Source organism: Pecten maximus, chromosome 3 (assembly GCF_902652985.1).
Source record: "Pecten maximus chromosome 3, xPecMax1.1, whole genome shotgun sequence".
Classification (NCBI taxonomy): domain Eukaryota; kingdom Metazoa; phylum Mollusca; class Bivalvia; order Pectinida; family Pectinidae; genus Pecten; species Pecten maximus.
Window position 1 is genome coordinate 49417391 of NC_047017.1, and position 21537 is coordinate 49438927.

Genomic DNA, 21537 nt, shown 5'->3' on the forward strand with positions numbered 1-21537 from the left:
AAGTGTCTCTACAACACGAGGTTTGTATAGATTATTATTTGCCAGTTCTCAGTAGTAATTAACTTTGCAGACATGAATTATTATATAACTATCGATTGGGAGTTGACCTAGTTTTCCACGGGATAAACGCAAATGGTCTTTTACCAATGTTCAAAGTGTATTGGAGTTTAGGATCAATTTAGGATAAGTAGTCATTTGTATAGGCCCTTAATTTGGCCCCAGATGGCTTTTGATACAAATCCATGTACCAAATTTCGGAGTTGTAACTTGTTGACCATTGGAAAGTCTAATGGTCGACATCATATCATTCAGAAATATTCTATTTCCTCATGCCATTTTAACTAAGACGTTATTGATACTTGTTGGTATGCCTAAAGCGATTTACAATTGTGACTATGTCCGGATTTTACCTAGAGTTTAGCTGGTGTCGTTATGAAGTAGAGGACGCTTGCTCTTCCGGATCAGCTGGTCTAATCATCCTGGTACTTTTTCAGGAGTCTCCGTGCAAATCTGTAGTTTTGTTTAAATTCTTTGTTTAATCGACTTTGAGTTATAATTGTGGTTTTGTAAATGTGTTGGTATTCTAGACTGAAATGGGACTCCTGCAAAAACACCAGAATTGTGCTCAGGAAAGAGAGAACAGGGTTCATTCCACACAGGTGCGTTGTCAAATGTAACTCAAGGTGTAGTTAATGAGACACACTGAATCCCACTGTATATCCTTCTTTTACTGAACCGGTTAGATCTTCACCTTTATCATCAACTTTAAAAGAAGCCCGGCACACGATTCTCGGAATAAATATATTTTGGAGACAGAACGAGTAATATTTTACACATCCAAGTTAATGAAGACATCTATGTAGAGATTTATTTCGAGTTAATAGTAACGGTCCAAATTGCAGCTGTGGAAATCGTTGGGAGAGTACTGATAAGCTCTTCCTTGAATGTAAAATTTATGTTTGATTAAGAATAGAATAATCTTATTTGATTGGTTACAAAGACTTGAATGTTAACGTTTTAAAAATATTCTTGTATGATAATTAATTTTATGTCTGAAATAATTATAAAAGTCACATCCATCACACCAAGTCCAGTGAAAGATTTATATGTAGTGTGTAAATATAATCAATTGCTATTGTCTTGGTTCGTAGTTTGTTGTACTGGTTGTAACGTCAGAAGCTTTAATTCTCCTTTTCTCGATCGGTCTTCCATTTCATTCCGAGTTAAGTTGCACAAGTTCTACGACACCTTGTATTTATACACTATTGTTAATATGGCTTTCCTTTTCTAATAATTCTGTAGATAGTTTTTGTCCAATTTAATATAGGACTAATTATCTTTATTTCCTAAATTCGATTCACTTTGTCTTTTGAACTCCTCCGTGTTAGCCTGGTACCCTGATCCAGACAGCCACCGATGTACCAATTAGGATCAGAGGAAGTACACAATCGATGAAACCGAATGGTTTAGTTTCTTGTCGACACCTTAATTTGTTGATCACCAAAAATATCGCTGCATACCCATGGGATTTTTTTTCATGCGAGACTGGTTATATTGAAGAGCTTATTCGAACCGTGCAAAGTCCTTAAACTGATATTACCTTGTGGGACCTGGTATCTAAACAGCTAATCTAGTAAGAACTGTGATACAAGCCAATACATTCCTACTATGGCGATATTACAATTATCAAAAGATACTATACATGGCAAGAAGACTGTTTTAGAAAAAAATGTTTAATCGCCGATTTTGTGGTACAAGATACATATTTCTGAAAAAGGACCCAAACTCACAAGTTTAACAATTTGTCTTAAACATGTCATTTTTACTATGATCAGATGTCTTAAAAGTATTATTTAGTAGCATTTTTATCGATTTAAATGCCTCCCTTTATGCCTTATTTGTGTATAATATTTTTTTTATAATAGTTTTATATCAACCCCGAATCCGCGCTACATGGTGTGATAAAACAATCCAACAACTCGAGTTCGTACCCAAATGTATTAATAAGGGAATGTTCTACAATCTGCGACATTAAAAATGTATGCTTACATATATGTGCTCCTGTAGAAAGTTTAGTAGACTCAATTTGTAAATGTTTTTACATTAATAAGCAATTAAGTTTGAATTCATTGCTGATTTGATCTTATCTATTGCCATTTTGAACTTTTCCAGTCGATCACTATTATCTACCCAACCTATAACAGGTAATAAGAATCATTGTTATGTGAAAATATTTTTCACATGACAATTTATGTATTGTCTTATTATAGAGCACATATCAACCTGTCTTCATGTGAATACGGTGATTAATCAATATCAACCCCCGAAAATATCACTTTCACGAGTTGATAAAACACCGCATTCACTTGAAAACATGTCGATAATTGTACATTAATTCACGACTGCCATTTCATTTGAAGGTCAATACATACAAAACGATTGTTCCTATATCGTGTGCTACAGGTGAGCATAAGCATGGCTATTTTCAGCCTTGATTATGTGTCGCAAACTAACATTTTTGTATATTACACGACTATCTTTGTGCAAATTTGCAGATCTATATCTATTCATGTTCGAAATTGAACATTACTCTCCTCTATAGATGACCCTTTCAGCATCAACCTTTACTTAAGCAAGCTGTATGATTTCAATTCTTCCATTGTTATTTTTCTTTCCTAACTCATCCCTGCTTCCTCTACCTCATTGGTCTATTGCATTCCTTTATTCCCTGCTTCCCCTACCTCATTGGTCTATTGCATTCCTTTATTCCCTGCTTCCCCTACCTCATTGGTCTATTGCATTCCTTTATTCCCTGCTTCCCCTACCTCATTGGTCTATTGCATTCCTTTATTCCCTGCTTCCCCTACCTCATTGGTCTATTGCATTCCTTTATTCCCTGCTTCCCCTACCTCATTGGTCTATTGCATTCCTTTATGAAGTCAGATGTACCCAGTACTTGCTGATGTGTCTAGTGGTTCCGCCGTCACCACCTGGGTTCTCATCTTGAGGAAGTGACTTATTAACACGGATTTGTGTAGTCGATGAAGACGCTCATTCTTCCGGGACCTCGATGGTACTCTTCTCCACTGAAGTAGTCTCCATGCGAATCTATATTGCGTTATATTTTTCCTTCGTTTGATCAATTTTGAGTCAGAATTTCAGTTTACTCCATCATTTGATAATGGCGACAGATTATACAAATCCAATTTCGTCAAAAGCCTACGAGGGACAGTGTCAAATGTCTTCATACATCTATGCAGTGTTTCGTCACTTTTTATATGACTGATTACCGACACTACAAGAGCTTGTTCTAATTCGATTATCTTCCGATTTGTTGGCACTACAACAGCTTGAATACCATATGAATTCGAAGAAAAACAAAATAGAGTGCATGAAAACACGAAACTTGAATGTCGTTGTTGTTTATCCCTGCCACTAGACATTCTTGAGATAGTATACGGGTATCTAGCAGTTAAAGATTACACTGAGGATTACACGAATCCATTCGTGCATACCTGTTCCCAACTGTCCATACACCTTCTCGTCATGTTTAGTGAATTGTGGGATTAAATACTCCCCAAACTCATTTGTATAAACTTGTGTCAAAGAGTGCATTGCCTGCTGGTAACTTTTGTTAAACGTGCGCCTTAAACATTGCAACAAACGGGCGTAATTCTTGTTGAGATGTTAAAGCAAGATGTTTGCCCATAGGATTGATAATTTCAAGATGAATATTTTGTTGTTTTACTAGTACTGTTACCAAGTTTTACTATTTATGCAATTTAACAATATTGACAATTGTTCCTTGTGTATCAATAAATGACGTACAATTTACATGTTTTGCAATTGCGTAGAAAAAACCCAAAAAGGAGTCATTACATAACCCTAACCCCAACTGAAGAGCGTGTTTTTGGTATTTGTCGACTGTAAAACAAACCTAGCACAAAAATGATGCTCAATCATTCATGCTTTTTCATCAATGGATGTGGGATGTGTAAAAACTTTTGATTAGCCAATCACAATGAATCGGCGCACTTTATATAACCAATATTATCCTTTGGTCTGAACCAATTGATTGGTAAATGCCTGGCGTCATCAAGTCCTTCTGGAGATTTGGCCAGAGGAAACTGTTGAAAAAAATCTTTGAATTCAGTGACAACTACGTGCGTTGGTATCGTCACAAAATGATTTAAATGTCGGCGAATCTTTTTAAATGCTGCCGTTACCGCTCCTTATTCTACGAGGGCCGAGTGATGTGTTGCATGCGAGACTCGGATTGAAGGATTTGAATTTTGCAGGACATATTGCATTAATATTCAACATAATCCGCTTCAGTATCTATACACTTTTGCCAACGGTGTTTAAGGGCCTCAATGCCACTTTTATAGAACTCCTTTTTTGGCTGTTCAGAAAGTCATCCACTGTATGTATGACGTCATCATCGGACTGAAAGTGGGTGCCTGAAATAGCTGTTTTCAAGTTTGGAAATAGATGAAAGTGTGATGGAGCGAAATCAGGTAATAAGGCGTGCTCAATCAATTTAAAGCCACAATCGTGAATGACAGACGTGTAAACATGAACATTGTCCCGATGGAATAACACACCTTAAGCGAGCTTTCCGCGTTTAATATTTTCTCGTAACTGCCTCAGAAGTGAAGCATAGTATGTGCCATTGATTGTTCGTCCCTTTTGGAGATAATCTATCAGCAGAATACCATCTGCATCCTAGAAAACCGAGGCCAAAGCCTTCTCAGCTGATGGAACAGTCTTTGCCTTCTTTGGCGGGGAGAGCAAGTCTACTTCCATTGTTTCGATTGTTGTTTGGCCTCTGGGGTAAAATGATGGACCCTACTCCTATAACATTAGAGGCCGCATTTTGCCGACTGCGACCTCGTTACTCGGCGCCTGTCAAAAGTATCTCGCCGTGTAAAATCTCCAACATTGTTGGAGCAGATGGACCCATGTTTTATCCAGAGACAAATCTCTGAAGAAAGTTGGCAGGATCTTCCTCAAAAAGGTTTATATTAGCAGGCGATAATGTGCGCCCGGTGTGCTTCTGATCATTTGTCATAAGTCTTGGTACCCATCAGGCCGAAATTTCTCATTGCAAGATCCTCGGTCAGCATGGAATGTATTCTTTACTGTGAAATGCCAAATCTACTAGCTATATTTCTGTGACTCGTCTGTCAGTCATAATAATATCATGAACTCGATTGACCATTCTGGGGTTGCAATATTGACAGGCCTCGGCCACGCTTAGTTCTGCCAACAACCGTTTCACTGTAGCAGATGAAGGGAATCTTTCCCTAGTGTTGCCATATCATTATGGATATCCTTAGGTGTTAAACCTTTTTTTATGCATTTTGGATGACTAATTTTGTCCATTTTGCAAAAGCCGTTTGTCTTGTTTACACTAACCGAATGAGACAAGTCCTTGGGCACACAGTCCTATATAGTCAGAGGATAATAGGATTTATCAAGAGGCCCAAGGACCTTAACGGTCATCTGATAATAAATTAAAGACCCTTACACTATTGTAGTATGCATTCTCTGTAGCAAGTATAGTGGCACTGTTGGCAATGGTGGCCATCTTGGAAAAATAACAACACTTGATCAAGACTATCTCAGAATCATTTCTGGTAAGCTAGAGCTGAATCCCACTGGTGGAATTTGAGAAGAAAGTGAAATACGTGTTGTTCAGGAAAACCATGATTGCACAATCATGTTACAAAATGGCCGCCGTGGCTGCCATGTCAAAGTTTTTACGAGGCCGAAAAATAACAACACTTTGTGAGCTCTCCTTCCTTAACATCCTCACCAATTTTCAGCTCTATGGCACCAGTGGAACTGGAGAAGTTTAAAATGTGTTTTCAAGATGGCTGCCATAGCGGCCATCTTGGATTTCTGACCGACCTGAAAAATAACAACACTTGGTAAGGACCATCTCAAGATCATTTCAGCTGAATCCTACCATTTGAATTTGAGAAGAAGTTTGAAATGTGAAAAGTTTACGCACGGCGGACGATGACGGACAAAGCATGATGACTATAGGTCATCTGACCCTTAAAAAGAACATCCTTGAGTACTTCCTTCAATTCGAGGCTTACAACATATCGATCATCCCTTGTATATACATATTTGCAACATCGCGAGAAAATACCACTGCATGACATTTATACATTAAATAGATTTTCTTTGATGTACATGTAGGTCAAAGGTCAAAATACATGCGAGAGTGGCCTACTTTTGACATGACACACCGTCTCGGTGAGGTGCCAAACCCATGACTCAGACCCTTCTTTTGTAGTCAAAGGTCAAATTGTACCTTAGATTGACGTACATTTAATACCGCTACTCAACACACATGTACAACTACACTTGGGTGAATACATGCCTTAGTATGGAAATAAATCCTGGACTAACGTTTTCTATGATGAAGGTCAAAGTAAAGTGTTAAATTGAAAGTCAGTGACTAAATGGTATTGGATACACAACACTGCCAACACATGTCCCAAGTATGAAGTTCCAGTGATAAGGGTAGGAGATACAGCCTAGACGAGTTTTTTTTTATGTAGGTTGGAAGGTCAGAGTGACCCACTTTTGATTCATGACACACCGCCTCGCTTAGGTCAGGTGAAAACATAGCCCAAATATCAAGTTCCAGTGGCAAATAGTACAGGACAGGGGAGACGGACACAATGCAAAGCTCCCTTTCCCTCTGTTCAGGTAATCCCAGTGAGGAACCGTCTAAATTCATACAGAATGACAGCTTTTCGGGTCCCTGTATTCAATTTTTATTCAATTGCAATATTGTTACTGTAAATCTGTCTTCAAACAATGAAACAGCAGGGAAGGGAGATAGTTTGGCATCACAGTATATATACAAGAGAAACAAAATACATTATTCAACTTTAATACATCCATCAACATGAACACTACCAGCTATGTCATAACCATCAAATCAATATAATGGAATCTACCTTCTTGTCTCGGAATATATTATTCACATCTCTGACACCAAATGCATATATATCATTGTCTGTCTTATGAAATCAAATGACGATATATTACTATATTGCTTTTAGCAAACTAATACACCTTTCTAATTTTATTACTAATTTACAAATGAAATCAGCATAAATTAAAAGAAATCTGCTTTTCCCTGTCAGCACCGACTTTGATTTCACCCTATATTATTCTGTCCTTTCTTCACGACGCCTTTCTGCATACTTACTACCACTGCCTCTCATTACAAGTTCAGCTTTGTCTGCCTCTCCACTGCTGGTTCAGCACCATGAAAAAGTACAAACTAAACTGCTATCAAGAGTTCAAATGTGTACTACAGTAGCTCCATATTTCAATTAACAATGACATACGTACAGGTCTCACAGAAAATATAAACAAAATTGAAATATGTACAAAAACCATACAAAATTTACAATATTCGAATTGTTAAAATCAAACCAATTTTATATGACTTAAAACCATACAAAATTTACAATATTCGAATTGTTAAAATCAAACCAATTTTATATGACTTAAGTAGACATTATGAAGAAAAGAAACAAATTATTCAATCATTCAAGCATGTGTATACAGCACTTACACAATGATGACACTTAGATATAGTGCAAATGTTTAATATGCCCTTCCACGGAGCTGCATGTACAAAATATTTACAAGTCGCATATATATAACGGCGACACACAAAAAAAAGTATGCACTCAACATGCCTCTTCTAACGACTTGCATGATTCTCAGAGAACTTCAATAAGTTGAAGTTTATTAATATTATAAATATATTTCCAGTCAGTGAATGAAATGCTAGCTTTATCATTTCATGAAAGCATCCCCCATGCTCAAAACACTTAGCTCTTTTTCATATTCTAGTGATAATTCAAATTTTACGGATTTTCAATTATTTAGAAGAGCTTTAGTTAGTCTCTATAAGACATATTGTTTTTAATGCACTTAGATCTTATTGTTTTACTGTGTCATATATATATGAGGTTGGCGAGTATGGAAACTTTTAGGAACATTTAAATGAAGGTTGGATTGAGTTAAGATTCATACACTAGAAAAAGGTGTCAAAATTATTGGTTCTTTGACTTTAAAATTTGTGGACTTTGAAGACCTAGCAAATTATCAGAAACTTCCTGGTGTCTAGAGCATATAGAAGACATTTAAAAAATAGGTTCAGGTCATCCAGTTGACCCTTTAGCAATTTCAAAAGTCAAATGACAATTTCTTGGAAATCTTAAGGGTCAAAACATGTCAAATAGACGTGTGTTTTTTCTATCCCAAGAGCTATGTTTCATTTTGGGAGTCAAAAACCCACCATCAATGGCCTACTGAATGCCCTGTGGTTGAAAGGGCCAGTTAACAGTAGAATAAATATAATCCCTACTGGAATCTACATGTCATTGTTAACCATTGTTACAATTTCCCTCTCTCGTCCGTATATTATCAATCATCCATTTGCCATGTGTATCCACCCCAATGCCATGACTAGCAATTAACTTATTTAATCTATTTTCACACAATGTCTCGATTTAATATTAAAGCCATACATGTAACAAAAATTCACTATGGCTGTGTGAACCTTTTGGGGTGACTAAATTTTTGTTGTGGAAAAAAAAAAAAATGTATCAATAAACACCTTACCATTTTCATTCAGTATCTTTAACAGTAAGTTTTAGGAATCGCTTCTCTGACCAGAGAATAAGGACATCAACTGAAAAAGAAATTGAAATAACATTTTAGTACAAATCCAAAATTACAGTGCAGCTCATCATCTGAAATGTGTTTAATTTTTGTAGGTATAATTTATATTTGAAGTTTATCAAAAATGTTATGGATTCAAAGTTTGAAGAACATCTTTATAACAGTATCATTATGGTATTTTTTCCGTTAATATTTTCTTTCTCTCTTAAAATTTTGGTAATTGGTCGTAATTAATCATTGAAGTATTATTGAAATTCATTTCAGATGATGATTTTTTTAGATAGATTAGATTGAAAGATTAGAAAAGAGATGAGAGAAAGAAGGGAAAGTTGTGTATTAGACTTTTGTAACTGATCCACTACATAAACACCGGAACAGCTTATTCACTGTATTTGGTACATTTATGTAATTATGGAATATTACAAGGGAGGTGTTAAAACTCATGACAAAGTTGCATTTTTGACTGATGTAAAGTCGAATAATTCTTTCATTAAAATGAAAGAAGAATTAATTTTTTCGTTAAAATGAAAGAATATTCATATACTGGTTCATCTAATTCTGATCGTATCTGTGAAATCATGGTTCACAGACTTCGAATCCAGGTCATTGAATTCTGAGACTTTTTAGGGACTTTTTTTGTGAAATCAAGATAAATATCACAAAATTGATTTTATCACAAAACTCCGAAAAGTTGTTTTTAGAGTATTTCTGAAAACAAAATATCTCCTTATTTTTCAATACCAAAGACACAAATCAAATGCTTTGGGCTTTTAAAGCACAACACTGAATTCCAAAACTTTTCCAGACCTTTCTTATCTGTGAACCATGAAAACTGATCAAAGCAAACTAGAACTTTTCTTCTGTCAAGTCAAAAATTTGTATCACTTCCTCATCTTCCAGCTGTATATCAGATAATTTGTAATTTTCTGTTGGTAATTAAAATGTGTGGAATCTGCTGAAGTGATACAAGTTTTTTCATCTACTGTATAGTGTAAATTTAACATATGTTTTCTTTTCACAGAATGACACCGACCATTTGCATTGTATACTCCACCAAAGCAAACTGCTTCTAGTAGTTCTGAACCACTCCTAATGATGTGTTGACTTTTTCATGTTCTCAAACCGAGCACAGGTATAGCTGGAAATGTAAATATACTTGCATAGAATTGGTATAAAATGATACAAAAAAATAATCAAAAATGTAGTCACCCCATTTCACAAGTTATAACAATGTAAAAATCAAAGTTATGTAAAGATAGATACTATTGATTAATTCGAAACACCAGACATATATTTTCTTAAATCAACTGAACATATGATGGATTTGATTTCTCTGAAATTCTGATATCAAAAACTAATACAGTATATTCTTTCAGTGTCAAACTTTCAATGTGTAATGAAGATACATATACATGTATTGTTGTCCCTAAGCAAAACTTTTTGTAACATCAAAAAGTTGAGTGCTTTACATTATTTTCTTCTTCTAGTAATATTCACTTATATAATTACCGACCATTTTTTATGACTCAATTTCAACCTTTTCCTTGAACCTTTCCATAGGAATGGTCGTAAGTGATAGCCTTTGCAAAGGCTGCACTGGAAGCACAATTTGCACAGAATTCCAAAGACACAGATCCATCAGAAACATGAAGACAAACACCCGCTGTTGTCTGGCCCGACTTTTCATTGGAATTTTGTTCCGCTGTACATGTTGATGAGGGACATGGTTCAAACTGGTCATCCTTCTTTCCTGGTTTTATTTCTTTCGGCACTGAAGTTGCACTTGTATCTTTTCGCTGTTTTCCGTACCGTGTACACATTGTACCGATCTGTTTGTTTTCATTTTTATTTTTTCTTGATTCTACTGGAACAATGACAGACCTTGTAACAGTATTATCATTGATGTCTTTGATGTTTTCTTTGTTATATCTGTCAACTGTTAATGAAGTTTGGAATTTAACGCCTGGTGTATTTTGTATGTTGCCAATCAAGTGTGCTAATGTTGTTTGGTTTGCAATGACGCTTTTTAAATATTTGACTTCTGTTTCCAACTGATCTAACGATGACTGTAACACACTGTTTTTAGTTTTGAGACTTGTATTTTCTGTCTGTAGCTTTTCTACCGTCGTTTCTAATTCCTGTGTGTGTTTCTTTTTCTTTTTACGATTTTCGCGAGCTGCAACGGCGCTCTTCGACATACATGCACCTTCATTGGAATTTAAATACATTGCCGAGCTCGAATCGATGCTGTCGTCCGTTAATGATCGTTTTCTGCTTGCATTCGCCTGTCGCGGATTCTCGCTATCGCTGGTTTTGGGTGTAGGGGTAGGTCGTCCTCGACTACCATTATTCAAATAATCAATCAGTTCTTTCTCTTCGTGTGTACTTATGCTAGCAAAATTCACTTTTTCTAACTGCATGTCACCATTAGGATAAACACGTATGACTTTCGATTTTTTAGAAAAGACTTCGGTGTCGGTGTCCAAAACACCGTCAAATAAATCGAACGAGTCATTTTTGTCATCATCGAAAAAATCCATGTTGGACGACGAAGATTCAAAGTCATCAATATCACACATTTTGCCTTCGACAAATAATCTAATTGGCTTACCGATGTGCAACGCGCCTTCAATAATTAAGGTTAGGCAAGTTTCTTTGTGGCTTTTGTGGCGCTCAATTTTCCAACATGGCTTCCTCTGCGCACGTTGAACGTTTTCTTGAAAACTGTCGAAAAGGGAGGTAACTGATAGTGGAAACCGCAGTGACACAGGAAAAGTACTTAACATAGATCTATATGTGATCCGTTAAACATTAAAAAAACTTATATTTTTGGTCTCTAGGATATTGTCTGATTCTAGATTCATTTACCTAAGTTTCAAACTAGGGGGAGATGAGCCAGTATCGAAATTTAACTGAGCAATTCTTCACAAAAAAAACTTAGGGGCTGGTGGACAGTCTACTGCAGTATAACATATAGGTAGTTCATGTAAGCTTAATAGAAAAAAATAGCACCTACCTACTCCTTTCCAAAAAATATTGTTTAACAAGGGATTTTCATCTTAACTTTGGTAAAATATCTGTATCGAGCCGAGTTAAAATTTTTTCGTAACGATAACGTTATGAAAACTAAACGACGCCATACATGTAAGCTTACATGTATTGTTGTAGATTTCATTTCAAAATATTTTATTCAATCAAGCATTTGAATTAATTTATATACAATACTTCATAATAGAGATAGATTTTAGATATAAAAATGGATTGGACAACAGGCTAAGCCTATACAGGTCCTTGTTGTAGATAACCAAGAACCTCATAAAATGGAACAATGTTACCAGTAACGTTTATTACGATTATTTAAATGCAACATGTTCATTCATTTTCCAGAGTTGAAAGGGGTTGCGTTTAACTGAAACGTATGTGATTATTATAATTTTCATATAATCTGGCGCTCAATATGCGTAAAAACAGGATTAAATACAAAACATAAAAAACCAAAATTCCTCTGACGTCGCATTCCTTCATACGCATTTAAATAGCTCTGCAATATATTTTCATTTCTCTAGGTATTACGACCGATTCAAATATGAAAAAAGAAAAAGAAAAAGAAGAAGAAAAAAACCGAACTAAAAAAAGACAATATTTCTTTTGTCTACCACACAAACTACAAACAATGAATAAAGCGATAACGCCATTGTAATACACATGCATTTAAATAAAAATAAAAATTTCTTCTCACCTTTTTTTTCTTCAAAATCCTACGCCACTGAAGTGCATGTACTTATAAACATATCGAAAGATACGTTCATATGATTCTACAGACGAAGAACAGAGATTCGTTATTTGCGGTCTTTTCCGACGCTGCCATTCTAAACTCACTGCTGGACAATTTTTTATCACATCCTCCGCCTTGGTCAGCGTTCTCCAGGTCACTCTGTTCGTCCTTGATTATCAGTTTCACTGGTGCCATATATAGGAAAAGATCGAACACAACCATTTTTTGACAACATCGTGGCTGAGAGAAGGAAAAGGGAGAGAGGGAAGGGGAGGAAAAATTAACACTGAAGTGCCGAAAGTTTTGATACGTATATTTTAAAACTCTCATACAACATACAATTTCTCGTCATTTTTTAACTGCTGTTGCCTGCGATATAAAGACATTTAGTAAAAGTCATTTAGAGTAGGACTTGTAATGATATGTTTTCTTTTATTTGAAGAACACGAAACTTATTTTATATTTGATGTTCAACAAACGGTTACCGGTTTCTAATCAATTTCACAAAAACTTCTATATTTCTCTTAACAACACTCGCTCGAAACATTAGAAATATCTGTAGTTATTTCAACAAACTGTGACACCTTAAAAAAAAGGTACTTTGCCAGAACAATGAGAGAATGGAATGGTTTAAATAGTGAAATTTGTTATGAGGTCGTAGAGGGTTTTAATAAAAGATTGATGGCAGTCTACGTAATAAACAGATACGGATACAGATATACATGCACTTAAAATTGCTCCTTGGAACTCACTGACTGACCTCTTAAGAATCCGTTGAAACCTTACTAGATTTAACTAATTTGACCTTTAAACACATTCATTCTTCTGAATTTATATTATCATTCGTGATTTGGAATATGGCATGTTTCCAGTGAGCTTACAATTATAATTAAAATACAGATTATTCATTTTTTACATTGAAAGTTTCTCGAGATTTTTCAAACATATTTGGCTCTTCTCGTATTTTACAAATAAGAATAATGCCTAAAAACAATACGTACGAGTTTCATTTTTGTATGCCAGAAAACAATAGAGTATAAATGTTTTCATTGTTTTTATCAGAGACCTATATACTAAATTAGTATATAATATAGGTCTCTGTTTTTATCAAGTTTATTATATAGACAGGAATCTTGACTTTAAAAGTCCTGCCTTGAAAAAAAAAAAAAAAAAAAAAAAGAAAGAAATAAAACAGATAACAATAATAATCTATGTACAATTACTTGAGACCTAATATTACTTGACAGCTTTTGTTTTTTACGTTTAACGCACCGCTAAATGATTTTAAACTTTTCGCTAATTAAGCCTCAACATCTCAGGTAAGCTTAATTATATACATCGCAACAGATACTGCATGTGTTCAATCTCAAACAAAAATATTCAATGAATAAATTAATGGACTATTTTTTAATACAAATAGATTTTATGTCATTTTCTTTTTATCTTAAAAAAAAATCATTGTAGAACCCCAAGTTTCTTAAGTACAGTAGACATCGCAATTATTAGAGTAGCCCGAGTTTTCTCTGGCCCTGTCACCATGTCTGGCTATTATTAGAGTACATGTATCTTATCATGTGACTTATGAACACGCAAATTAAAGGAGCATAAAATTACCTATCATAATAGGGGTAAATGGCGTTTCCCTCAGACACAAATGTATATATATATATAACGTTAACGTTACCTACTTACCTGGGAACAGAACTAAACGAAATATCATGTTCCCACGTGTTTTTTCTCGTCAGCTTGTTTACTCCTTGTTTACAGAGGGACGCGTTCATTATCACCGGTAACAGAATACAATACTGACTTCTCTCTAATTAGTAAATGTGTTAGAAATAAAATGATATAACAGAATAAATACAATGATTTTAAAACTGTATTATATGCTACTGTAGTTGGTAAAAATGACGATATGTGGTTTAAACATTTATGATATATTACGATCTGAAACAACGACTGCTCCCTTCTGTTTACACGGTTGCGCAGTAACACTCTAATTTCCGGTTTCACTTAGACTTTCACCGACAATCCCAAGCGTGGTCGACATGGAGCTCAGAGAGAGAAATAAGGGAGGTACTTTAAAAGAAAAATTACAAAATCATTATCACAAGCGTAACTTTCAAACAGACGAAAAGGATGCAAGTCGATATGGACAGATGTTTTTCTGGGGAATGGTAGTTTCCTTGTTTTTCGAAGGTCAATTTTTCCTCGTACCGATGTTGTATTGGGGCGACACTTGGGCGATGATACTAGCCTCAGTCTTGGTCTGGTTCACACTATTTGAATGTACAATCAATTGGATGGGCACGTATTTCGGACAAAATAACTACGTGACGTCCGAAATCAAAGAGGAAAAGTTTCCCGGACAAGAAGAGACTCCGCCTGGATGGATCAACTGTCCCAAATGTCAAGTGAGTCCAATGTTGTTGCGAGACAATCCAAGTAATATTGTTCTGGTATTTAAAATCCAATGCTCCTTAATTAATTTAACACCACGCGATAGTTTTAACCACACGAATCAGATGTTCAATATCATTGTAGCGGGACTGGACTGGGTCAATTATCGGTGACCAGGTAATTCTGTTAGAGCATCCGGCTAGTGTTCTGAGGTCCCGGGTTTGAACCCCGCTCTGGCCGCTACATTTTCTCCTCTCCTGTTACAAAATTTGCGCCCAGCTAAAATACCCAGTGGTGGTATAAAGGTCTCGTGTCTTCGAGGGCGAAGACTTGAAAAAAAGGAGGGAGAAGTGTAGCGGTACTGGCTGGGTCGATCATCGGTGACCAGGAAGCTGATCCGGCTAGTGTTCGGAGGACCCGGGTTTGAACCGCGGTCTGGCCACTACCGATAACCAGAGAAGGATTTTGGTGCCTATCATTAAATTATCTGTATCAATCTTTTGAAAGGCTGTTTTCTCCACATTTCCTCCTTTCCCATTTTCCTCTAAATCCTTTGATAATGCGGAGAACAAAGAAAGATCAAGGAATAACTTTCTGAAATATATGCAACAAATTTCAACTGTCAATATCAAAGATGGCCATCTGTCAGCCATTTTGTTTTCTCAATCAGACCAAATATTTAATGGACACAGCTATAAGGACCAAGGGAAACCTGTATGTGAAGTTTGAGAAATATCATTCCATTACTTCTCGAGGAATATCTGGTAGAGATAACAAACTTCAACAATCAAAATCCAAGATGGCTGCCTGTCGGCCATTTTGTTTTTGCCGATGAGACTAAAAAATAAAAGGGCACAAGCAGGAACTAAGATGAACCTACATGTGAAGTTTGAGAAATATCTCACCAGTACTTTCAAAAAATATAGATAATAACTCCAACTGTCAAAATCCTGTCAGACATTTTGTTTTCAGACTCAAAATTGAATGGGCACAATTTAGGACTAAAGGAAATCTAGATGTTTAGTATCCATCCAGAACTGCTCAAGAAATTGTGATCTATAACTGAAATTGTTTACTACCCATCAGAATCAGATGATGGTTGGCTAAAAATAGCAATGTTCAAACTTTGATTATGCACGAGTGCTGCTATTTTTATTGAAATACAAATTGTACTTGTTTTACTCAGTGTAACTATTGACCATAGAATAGCTAAAATAAACATACAAAAACATATATTTAATAACCATTACATATCACAGCCTGTTGTTCATTTAAGTGTAATGTATTTACTCATTAAAACGTTTGTTTTACAGGTTGATGCTCCACCTAGATCCCATCACTGCCGTCTTTGTAACCGTTGTGTGCTCAAGAGAGATCATCACTGTTTCTTCACTAACTCATGTGTTGGCTTTTACAATCAACGTTTCTTCGTCATGTTTTGTATATACATGGTATGGGGCAATCTGTTTGCTCTGTTTCTACAATTGACCTACACCACACAATCAATTCCTGTTTTTTCCTGGGACGGACTTGCGTACATTCCGATGGTGGGTTTGGTATATTTCTTTATGGGATACGTTTCCTTAGGCCAACTGTTTCTAATTGTCCATATCTGCTTTTGCTTCATGTGTTTTTGTGGTGGCGTATTCTTCCTGTGTTGGCAGATCATATTAGCTGCTGCTGGTATGACATCTTATGAAGCGTGGAAAGGAATTCCTTGGTACAGACGGACATCTCTGGAAAATGTTCGTTCAGTATTTGGATCCATTTGGAAAATCCCTTTTCAACTATTATTTCCATTCCGTGTGGACCAAGATGGAAATGGTGTTGAGTGGACTGTTCGCTCAAAGACTGTCAAATATCAATGATCAACAAGGCTGTGTGATAACCAATTATGACTTTTTGTTTCTATGCAATAATAGTTTAGTTGAGCCATAGTTAATAGTACATTTGTATATTGAATACATGCTCAATACTGCCATGCTATGTCATAATGAACCAATGTACATGTACTATCAAAATCGGGACAGGACCACATATGTTAACAACATGCATAATACTTGATCCAACTATAATTGCTATACATGTACATATTTATATCAAATTATTTATTAACTTTATCAAAGCGATATTTCATATAATTTATTATATCAATAATATTGCCAGATCAACAAAAAATGTACCACCTGCATTCTGTATGTGAAACATTCTTTATCACTAAGTAAATGTATTATATTTATCATACAGTTACTGTATTTATTCTACACTAAGCCCATGTTAGGCATAGTGTAATAAGCCCATCCAGGTCTACTGCAGTTCATGTATAGTACCAAAATGATATTTCCTTGTCCAGCAATAAGCCCACCTTGTACTTTGTGTCAAGAGTTTTGTGTTGGCCTCCTGGGCTTATAAAAGGATAAATATGATAACTGTATTGGTGTATGACTGGTCAACAGAAATACATTGTCTATGTAAATTATTTAATGTCTGATTATTTATTCTTGAATGTGTCTTTGAAGTGAGAATGATTATACCTACAGTTGGTACCTGGTATGTACATACTCGAGTGTTTTTGTCCGGGAAGCAAACTAGTACCAAACTGAGGTAGTGAATTGTAATGTCACTAGTGTACATGTAACATTGAAACACATTTATCTTTCCTCATTAACTTCCATGTGTTTGTCACTAGTTAGGGAGAACATTGAATGGATTGTATATACTTTAGTATACAAAATCATGTTCATAATATGCAACTTTTGAAAATACTGTGCTAACATTAAGAGAGAAAGTCTGACAGACCTTGTCAGATATCACTGTTTCAGTTTTTTTCATTTAATAAAGTTAATAAAATTTAATTATTGAAGATGTGTGGTTTTTTATATACCTGCATACATTTCAATGATTATAGTTCATTGGATCAACAGTGATTTCAATCTTATAAGTAATAATTTGAAGAGAGGTTCATAGGTCCTGCATTGTTGACTTAGACATTAAAGCTGTTTTGACAATTATTCTGAAGAATGCAATACATGATAATTGTATAAGATCTATAGATATTAGACCTTGCCTCTCAGCATTCTTCTACACCATAAATTCACTGAACTCCCAAGGTAAATTGAATACGACAAATTTAGTTGGTATATAAACAACTGTTAAGAAGGAGCACAATAATAGAGATACAGGCACTAAAATTAACTAATTTTAGGCCCTGCACCCTCGCAATTCCAGGCTTCAACTTTCAGGGATACACAATACCAACTTGGGATGAGATAGATAAAATAAATATGTTTATACAAAATGGGTTCCCCAAACTTCTGCTCTAAGAAATTGATCATCTGAACATTTTGATGAATGCCAGCTTCACAATTTTCAAACCACAGCAGAAGAGTTACACAGTATGTTGATTTGTATGGACACTTAAAGAAAAAATAACCACCTGCCAATATGAAATTCAAATTTAAGTATGAATATATGGCATAACTCCTAACAAGTTTGCTGTGTGAGAAATACAACAAGAGGCCCAGAGGGCCTGTATCGCTCACCTGGTTTCAAGAGATATGAAACAAGAATGATGCTTAAGTATATTTGTCACTGGTATTGCTGTCAATATATCATAAACATTTCATATGGGTACATGAACATTGGTTTTATTGTAAATCTAACAAGAGATCCCAGAGGGATCTTGGCGCCCACCATTGAATGATCTTTATAGGTTCCATGTCAGATTGATCTTTTCTCTACTTTTCCCTTCCTCTAAGTCTTACTAATCTGTGTAAATTCAGAAAGAGCCCTCTAGTACTTTTCAAACAAGGGGAACCTATATATAAAATTTAAGATTTAGCGATAATGGCTGTCTGTCGGCCATGTTGTTTTCGGATTGGTCCCAAAATGCAACAACAGGGACCAAGGGGAACCTACATATGAAATTTGAGAAAGATCCCTTCAGTACCTTCTGTAAAATAGCGATAACAAACTTCAATTGTCAAAATCCAAGATGGCTGCCTGTCAGCCAGGTTGTTTTCTGACTGGTCTCAAAATCCAATATGCATAACTAGGCACAGAGGGGAACCTAATAATGAAATTTCAGAAAGATCCCTTAAGCAATTTCTGATAAATAGCGATAACAAACTTCAATTGTCAAAATCCAAGATGACTGCCAGGCGGCCATGTTGTTTTCCTATTGGTCCCAAGATGCAATATGCAGAACAACAGACCAAGGGGAACTTACAAAAAAGTTTGAGAAAGATCCCTTAAGTACTTTCTGAGAAATAGAGATAACAAACTTCAATTGTCAAAATCCAAGATGGCTGCCTGTCGGCCATGTTGTTTTCTGATTGGTCTCAAAATGCAATATGCATAACTAGGCACCAAGGGGAACCTTTATATGAAATTTGAGAAAGATCCCTTCAGTACTTTCTGAGAAAAAGCAATAACAAACTTCAATTGTCAAAATCCAAGATGGCTGCCTGTCGGCCATGTTGTTTTGCTATTGGTCTCAAAATGTGATATGCATAACTAAGCACCAAGGGGAACATACATATGAAATTTGAGAAAGATCCCTTCAGTACTTTCGGAGAAATAGCGATAACAAACTTCAATTGTCAAAATCCAAGATGGCTGCCTGTCGGCCATGTTGTTTTCCGATTGGTCTCAAAATGCAATATGCATAACTAGGCACCAAGGGGAACCTTTATATGAAATTTGAGAAAGATCCCTTCAGTACTTTCTGAGAACAAGAGGCCCATGGGCCTTAACGGTCACCTGAGATTTGAAATATTTCAGTTAATTTAATTTACCCTTTTTGGCCCCGCCCATCAGCCCTCAGGGGTCAGTCAGGGCCAACATATGCATATTATCAAACTTTCATCCCATGCTGAAAATGTTAACCAAGTTAGAATGAATTCCAATAGAAATCAAACAAATCAGTCAAAAATGTAATTTCCCTATATAAACTATAGTAAAATGTAACCCCTCCCCAGGGGCAAACTTATGACCCCAGGGTCATTAAATTAATAAATTTTAGTAGAGCACCTTAAAACCCTTCCAACTATGAAGAGTATTTGATTCTACCTTATTTCGGTCTTGAGAAGAAGATTTTTGAAATTTCAGCCAATTTGACCATTTTTAGCCCCGCCCATCAGCCCCTCTGGGTCAATCAGGGCCAACATGTGCATACCCTCAAACTGCCATCCCAAGCTGATAATGTTAACCAAATTAGAATGAATTCCAATAGAAATAAAACAAATAAAAGTCAAAAATGTAATTTCCCTATATAAACTATAGTAAAGTTTACCCCCTCCCCAGGGGCAAACTTGAGACCCCGGGGTCATGAAATTCACAATTTTGGTAAAGCACCTTCAGACCCTGCCATCTATGAAGTGTATTTGATTCCTTATTATCCGAGAGTAGAGAAGAAGATTTTTGAAATTTCAGTCAATTTGGCCCTTTTTAGCCCCGCCCATCAGCCCCTGGGGGTCAACCAGGGCCAACATGTGCATGCCATCAAACTGTCATCCCATGCTGACAATGTTTACCAAATTAGAATGAATTCCAAAAGAAATAAAACAAATAAAAGTCAAAAATGTGATTTCCCTATATAAACTATAGTAAAGTTTACCCCCTCCCCAGGGGCAAACGTTAGACCCCTGGGTCATGAAATTTACAATTTTGGTAAAGCACCTTAAGACCCTTCCATCTATGAAGAGTGTTTGATTCCACCATGACTGGGAGTAGAGAAGAAGATTTTTGAAGTTTTAGTCAATTTGACCCTTTTTAGCCCCGCCCCTCAGGCCCCTGGGGGTTGGGAACCATATAATTTACAATTTTGGTTGACCTTTAGCCATAGAAGCTTCATGCCAAATTTCATTGAGTTTGGTTTAGGGGTTTTGGAGAAGAAGTCGAAAATGTAAATTGTTTACGGACGCACGACGGACGACGGACGACGCACGACGACGGACAAAAGGGAATTAGAATAGGTCACTTGAGACTTTGTCTCAGGTGACCTAAAAAGCAATAACAAACTTCAATTGTCAAAATCCAAGATGGCTGCCTGTCGGCCATGTTGTTTTGCTATTGGTCTCAAAATGTGATATGCATAACTAGGCACCAAGGGGAACCTACATATGAAATTTGAGAAGGATTCCTTCATTACTTTCTGAGAAATAGCGATAACAAACTTCAATTGTCAAAATCCAAGATGGCTGCCTGTCGGCCATGTTGTTGTTCGATTGGTCTCAAAATGCAATATGCATAACTAGGCACCAAGGGAAACCTACATATGGAATTTGAGAAAGATCCCTTCAGTACTTTCTGAGAAATAGCGATAACAAACTTCAATTGTCAAAATCCAAGATGGCTGCCTGTCGGCCATGTTGTTTTCCGATAGGTCTCAAAATGCGATATGCATAACTAGGCACCAAGGGGAACCAACATATGAAATTTGAATAAGATCCCTTCAGTGCTTTCTGAGAAATAGCGATAACAAACTTCAATTGTCAAAATCCAAGATGGCTGCCTGTCGGCCATGTTGTTTTCCGATAGGTCTTTAAATGCGATATGCATAACTAGGCACCAAGGGGAACCTACATATGAAATTTGAGAAAGATCCCTTCTGTACTTTCTGAGAAATAGCGATAACA

At 36.0% G+C, this 21537-nt stretch overlaps 2 protein-coding genes across 2 annotated transcripts; one reads left to right on the forward strand and one right to left on the reverse strand.

Moving 5' to 3' along the window:
• Positions 1-6899: 6899 nt before the first annotated feature.
• Positions 6900-11486, reverse strand: LOC117324438. The gene is made up of 2 exons (XM_033880290.1): positions 8665-11486; positions 6900-7281 (listed from the first exon to the last, which is right to left on the reverse strand). Exon 1 carries the CDS (start codon positions 11301-11303, stop codon positions 10257-10259), a length of 1047 nt encoding a protein of 348 aa, XP_033736181.1. The 5' UTR covers positions 11304-11486; the 3' UTR covers positions 6900-7281; positions 8665-10256.
• Positions 11487-14489: 3003 nt separating this feature from the next.
• On the forward strand, positions 14490-17754 carry LOC117324439 (palmitoyltransferase ZDHHC22-like). The gene is made up of 2 exons (XM_033880291.1): positions 14490-14913; positions 16213-17754. The coding sequence occupies exons 1-2, from the start codon at positions 14548-14550 to the stop codon at positions 16765-16767; spliced, it is 921 nt and encodes a 306-aa protein (XP_033736182.1). The 5' UTR covers positions 14490-14547; the 3' UTR covers positions 16768-17754.
• The last annotated feature ends 3783 nt before the right edge of the window (positions 17755-21537 follow it).

What these genes read in the sequence shown, in the direction of transcription:
- LOC117324438 (XM_033880290.1), bottom strand. Translation starts at nt 11,303, where the DNA reads ATGTGTGATATTGATGACTTTGAATCTTCGTCGTCCAACATGGATTTT.
- LOC117324439 (XM_033880291.1), top strand. Translation starts at nt 14,548, where the DNA reads ATGGAGCTCAGAGAGAGAAATAAGGGAGGTACTTTAAAAGAAAAATTA. An exon ending in TCAACTGTCCCAAATGTCAA is followed by an intron (nt 14,914 to 16,212) that starts GTGAGTCCAATG and finishes TTTGTTTTACAG; the next exon opens with GTTGATGCTCCACCTAGATC.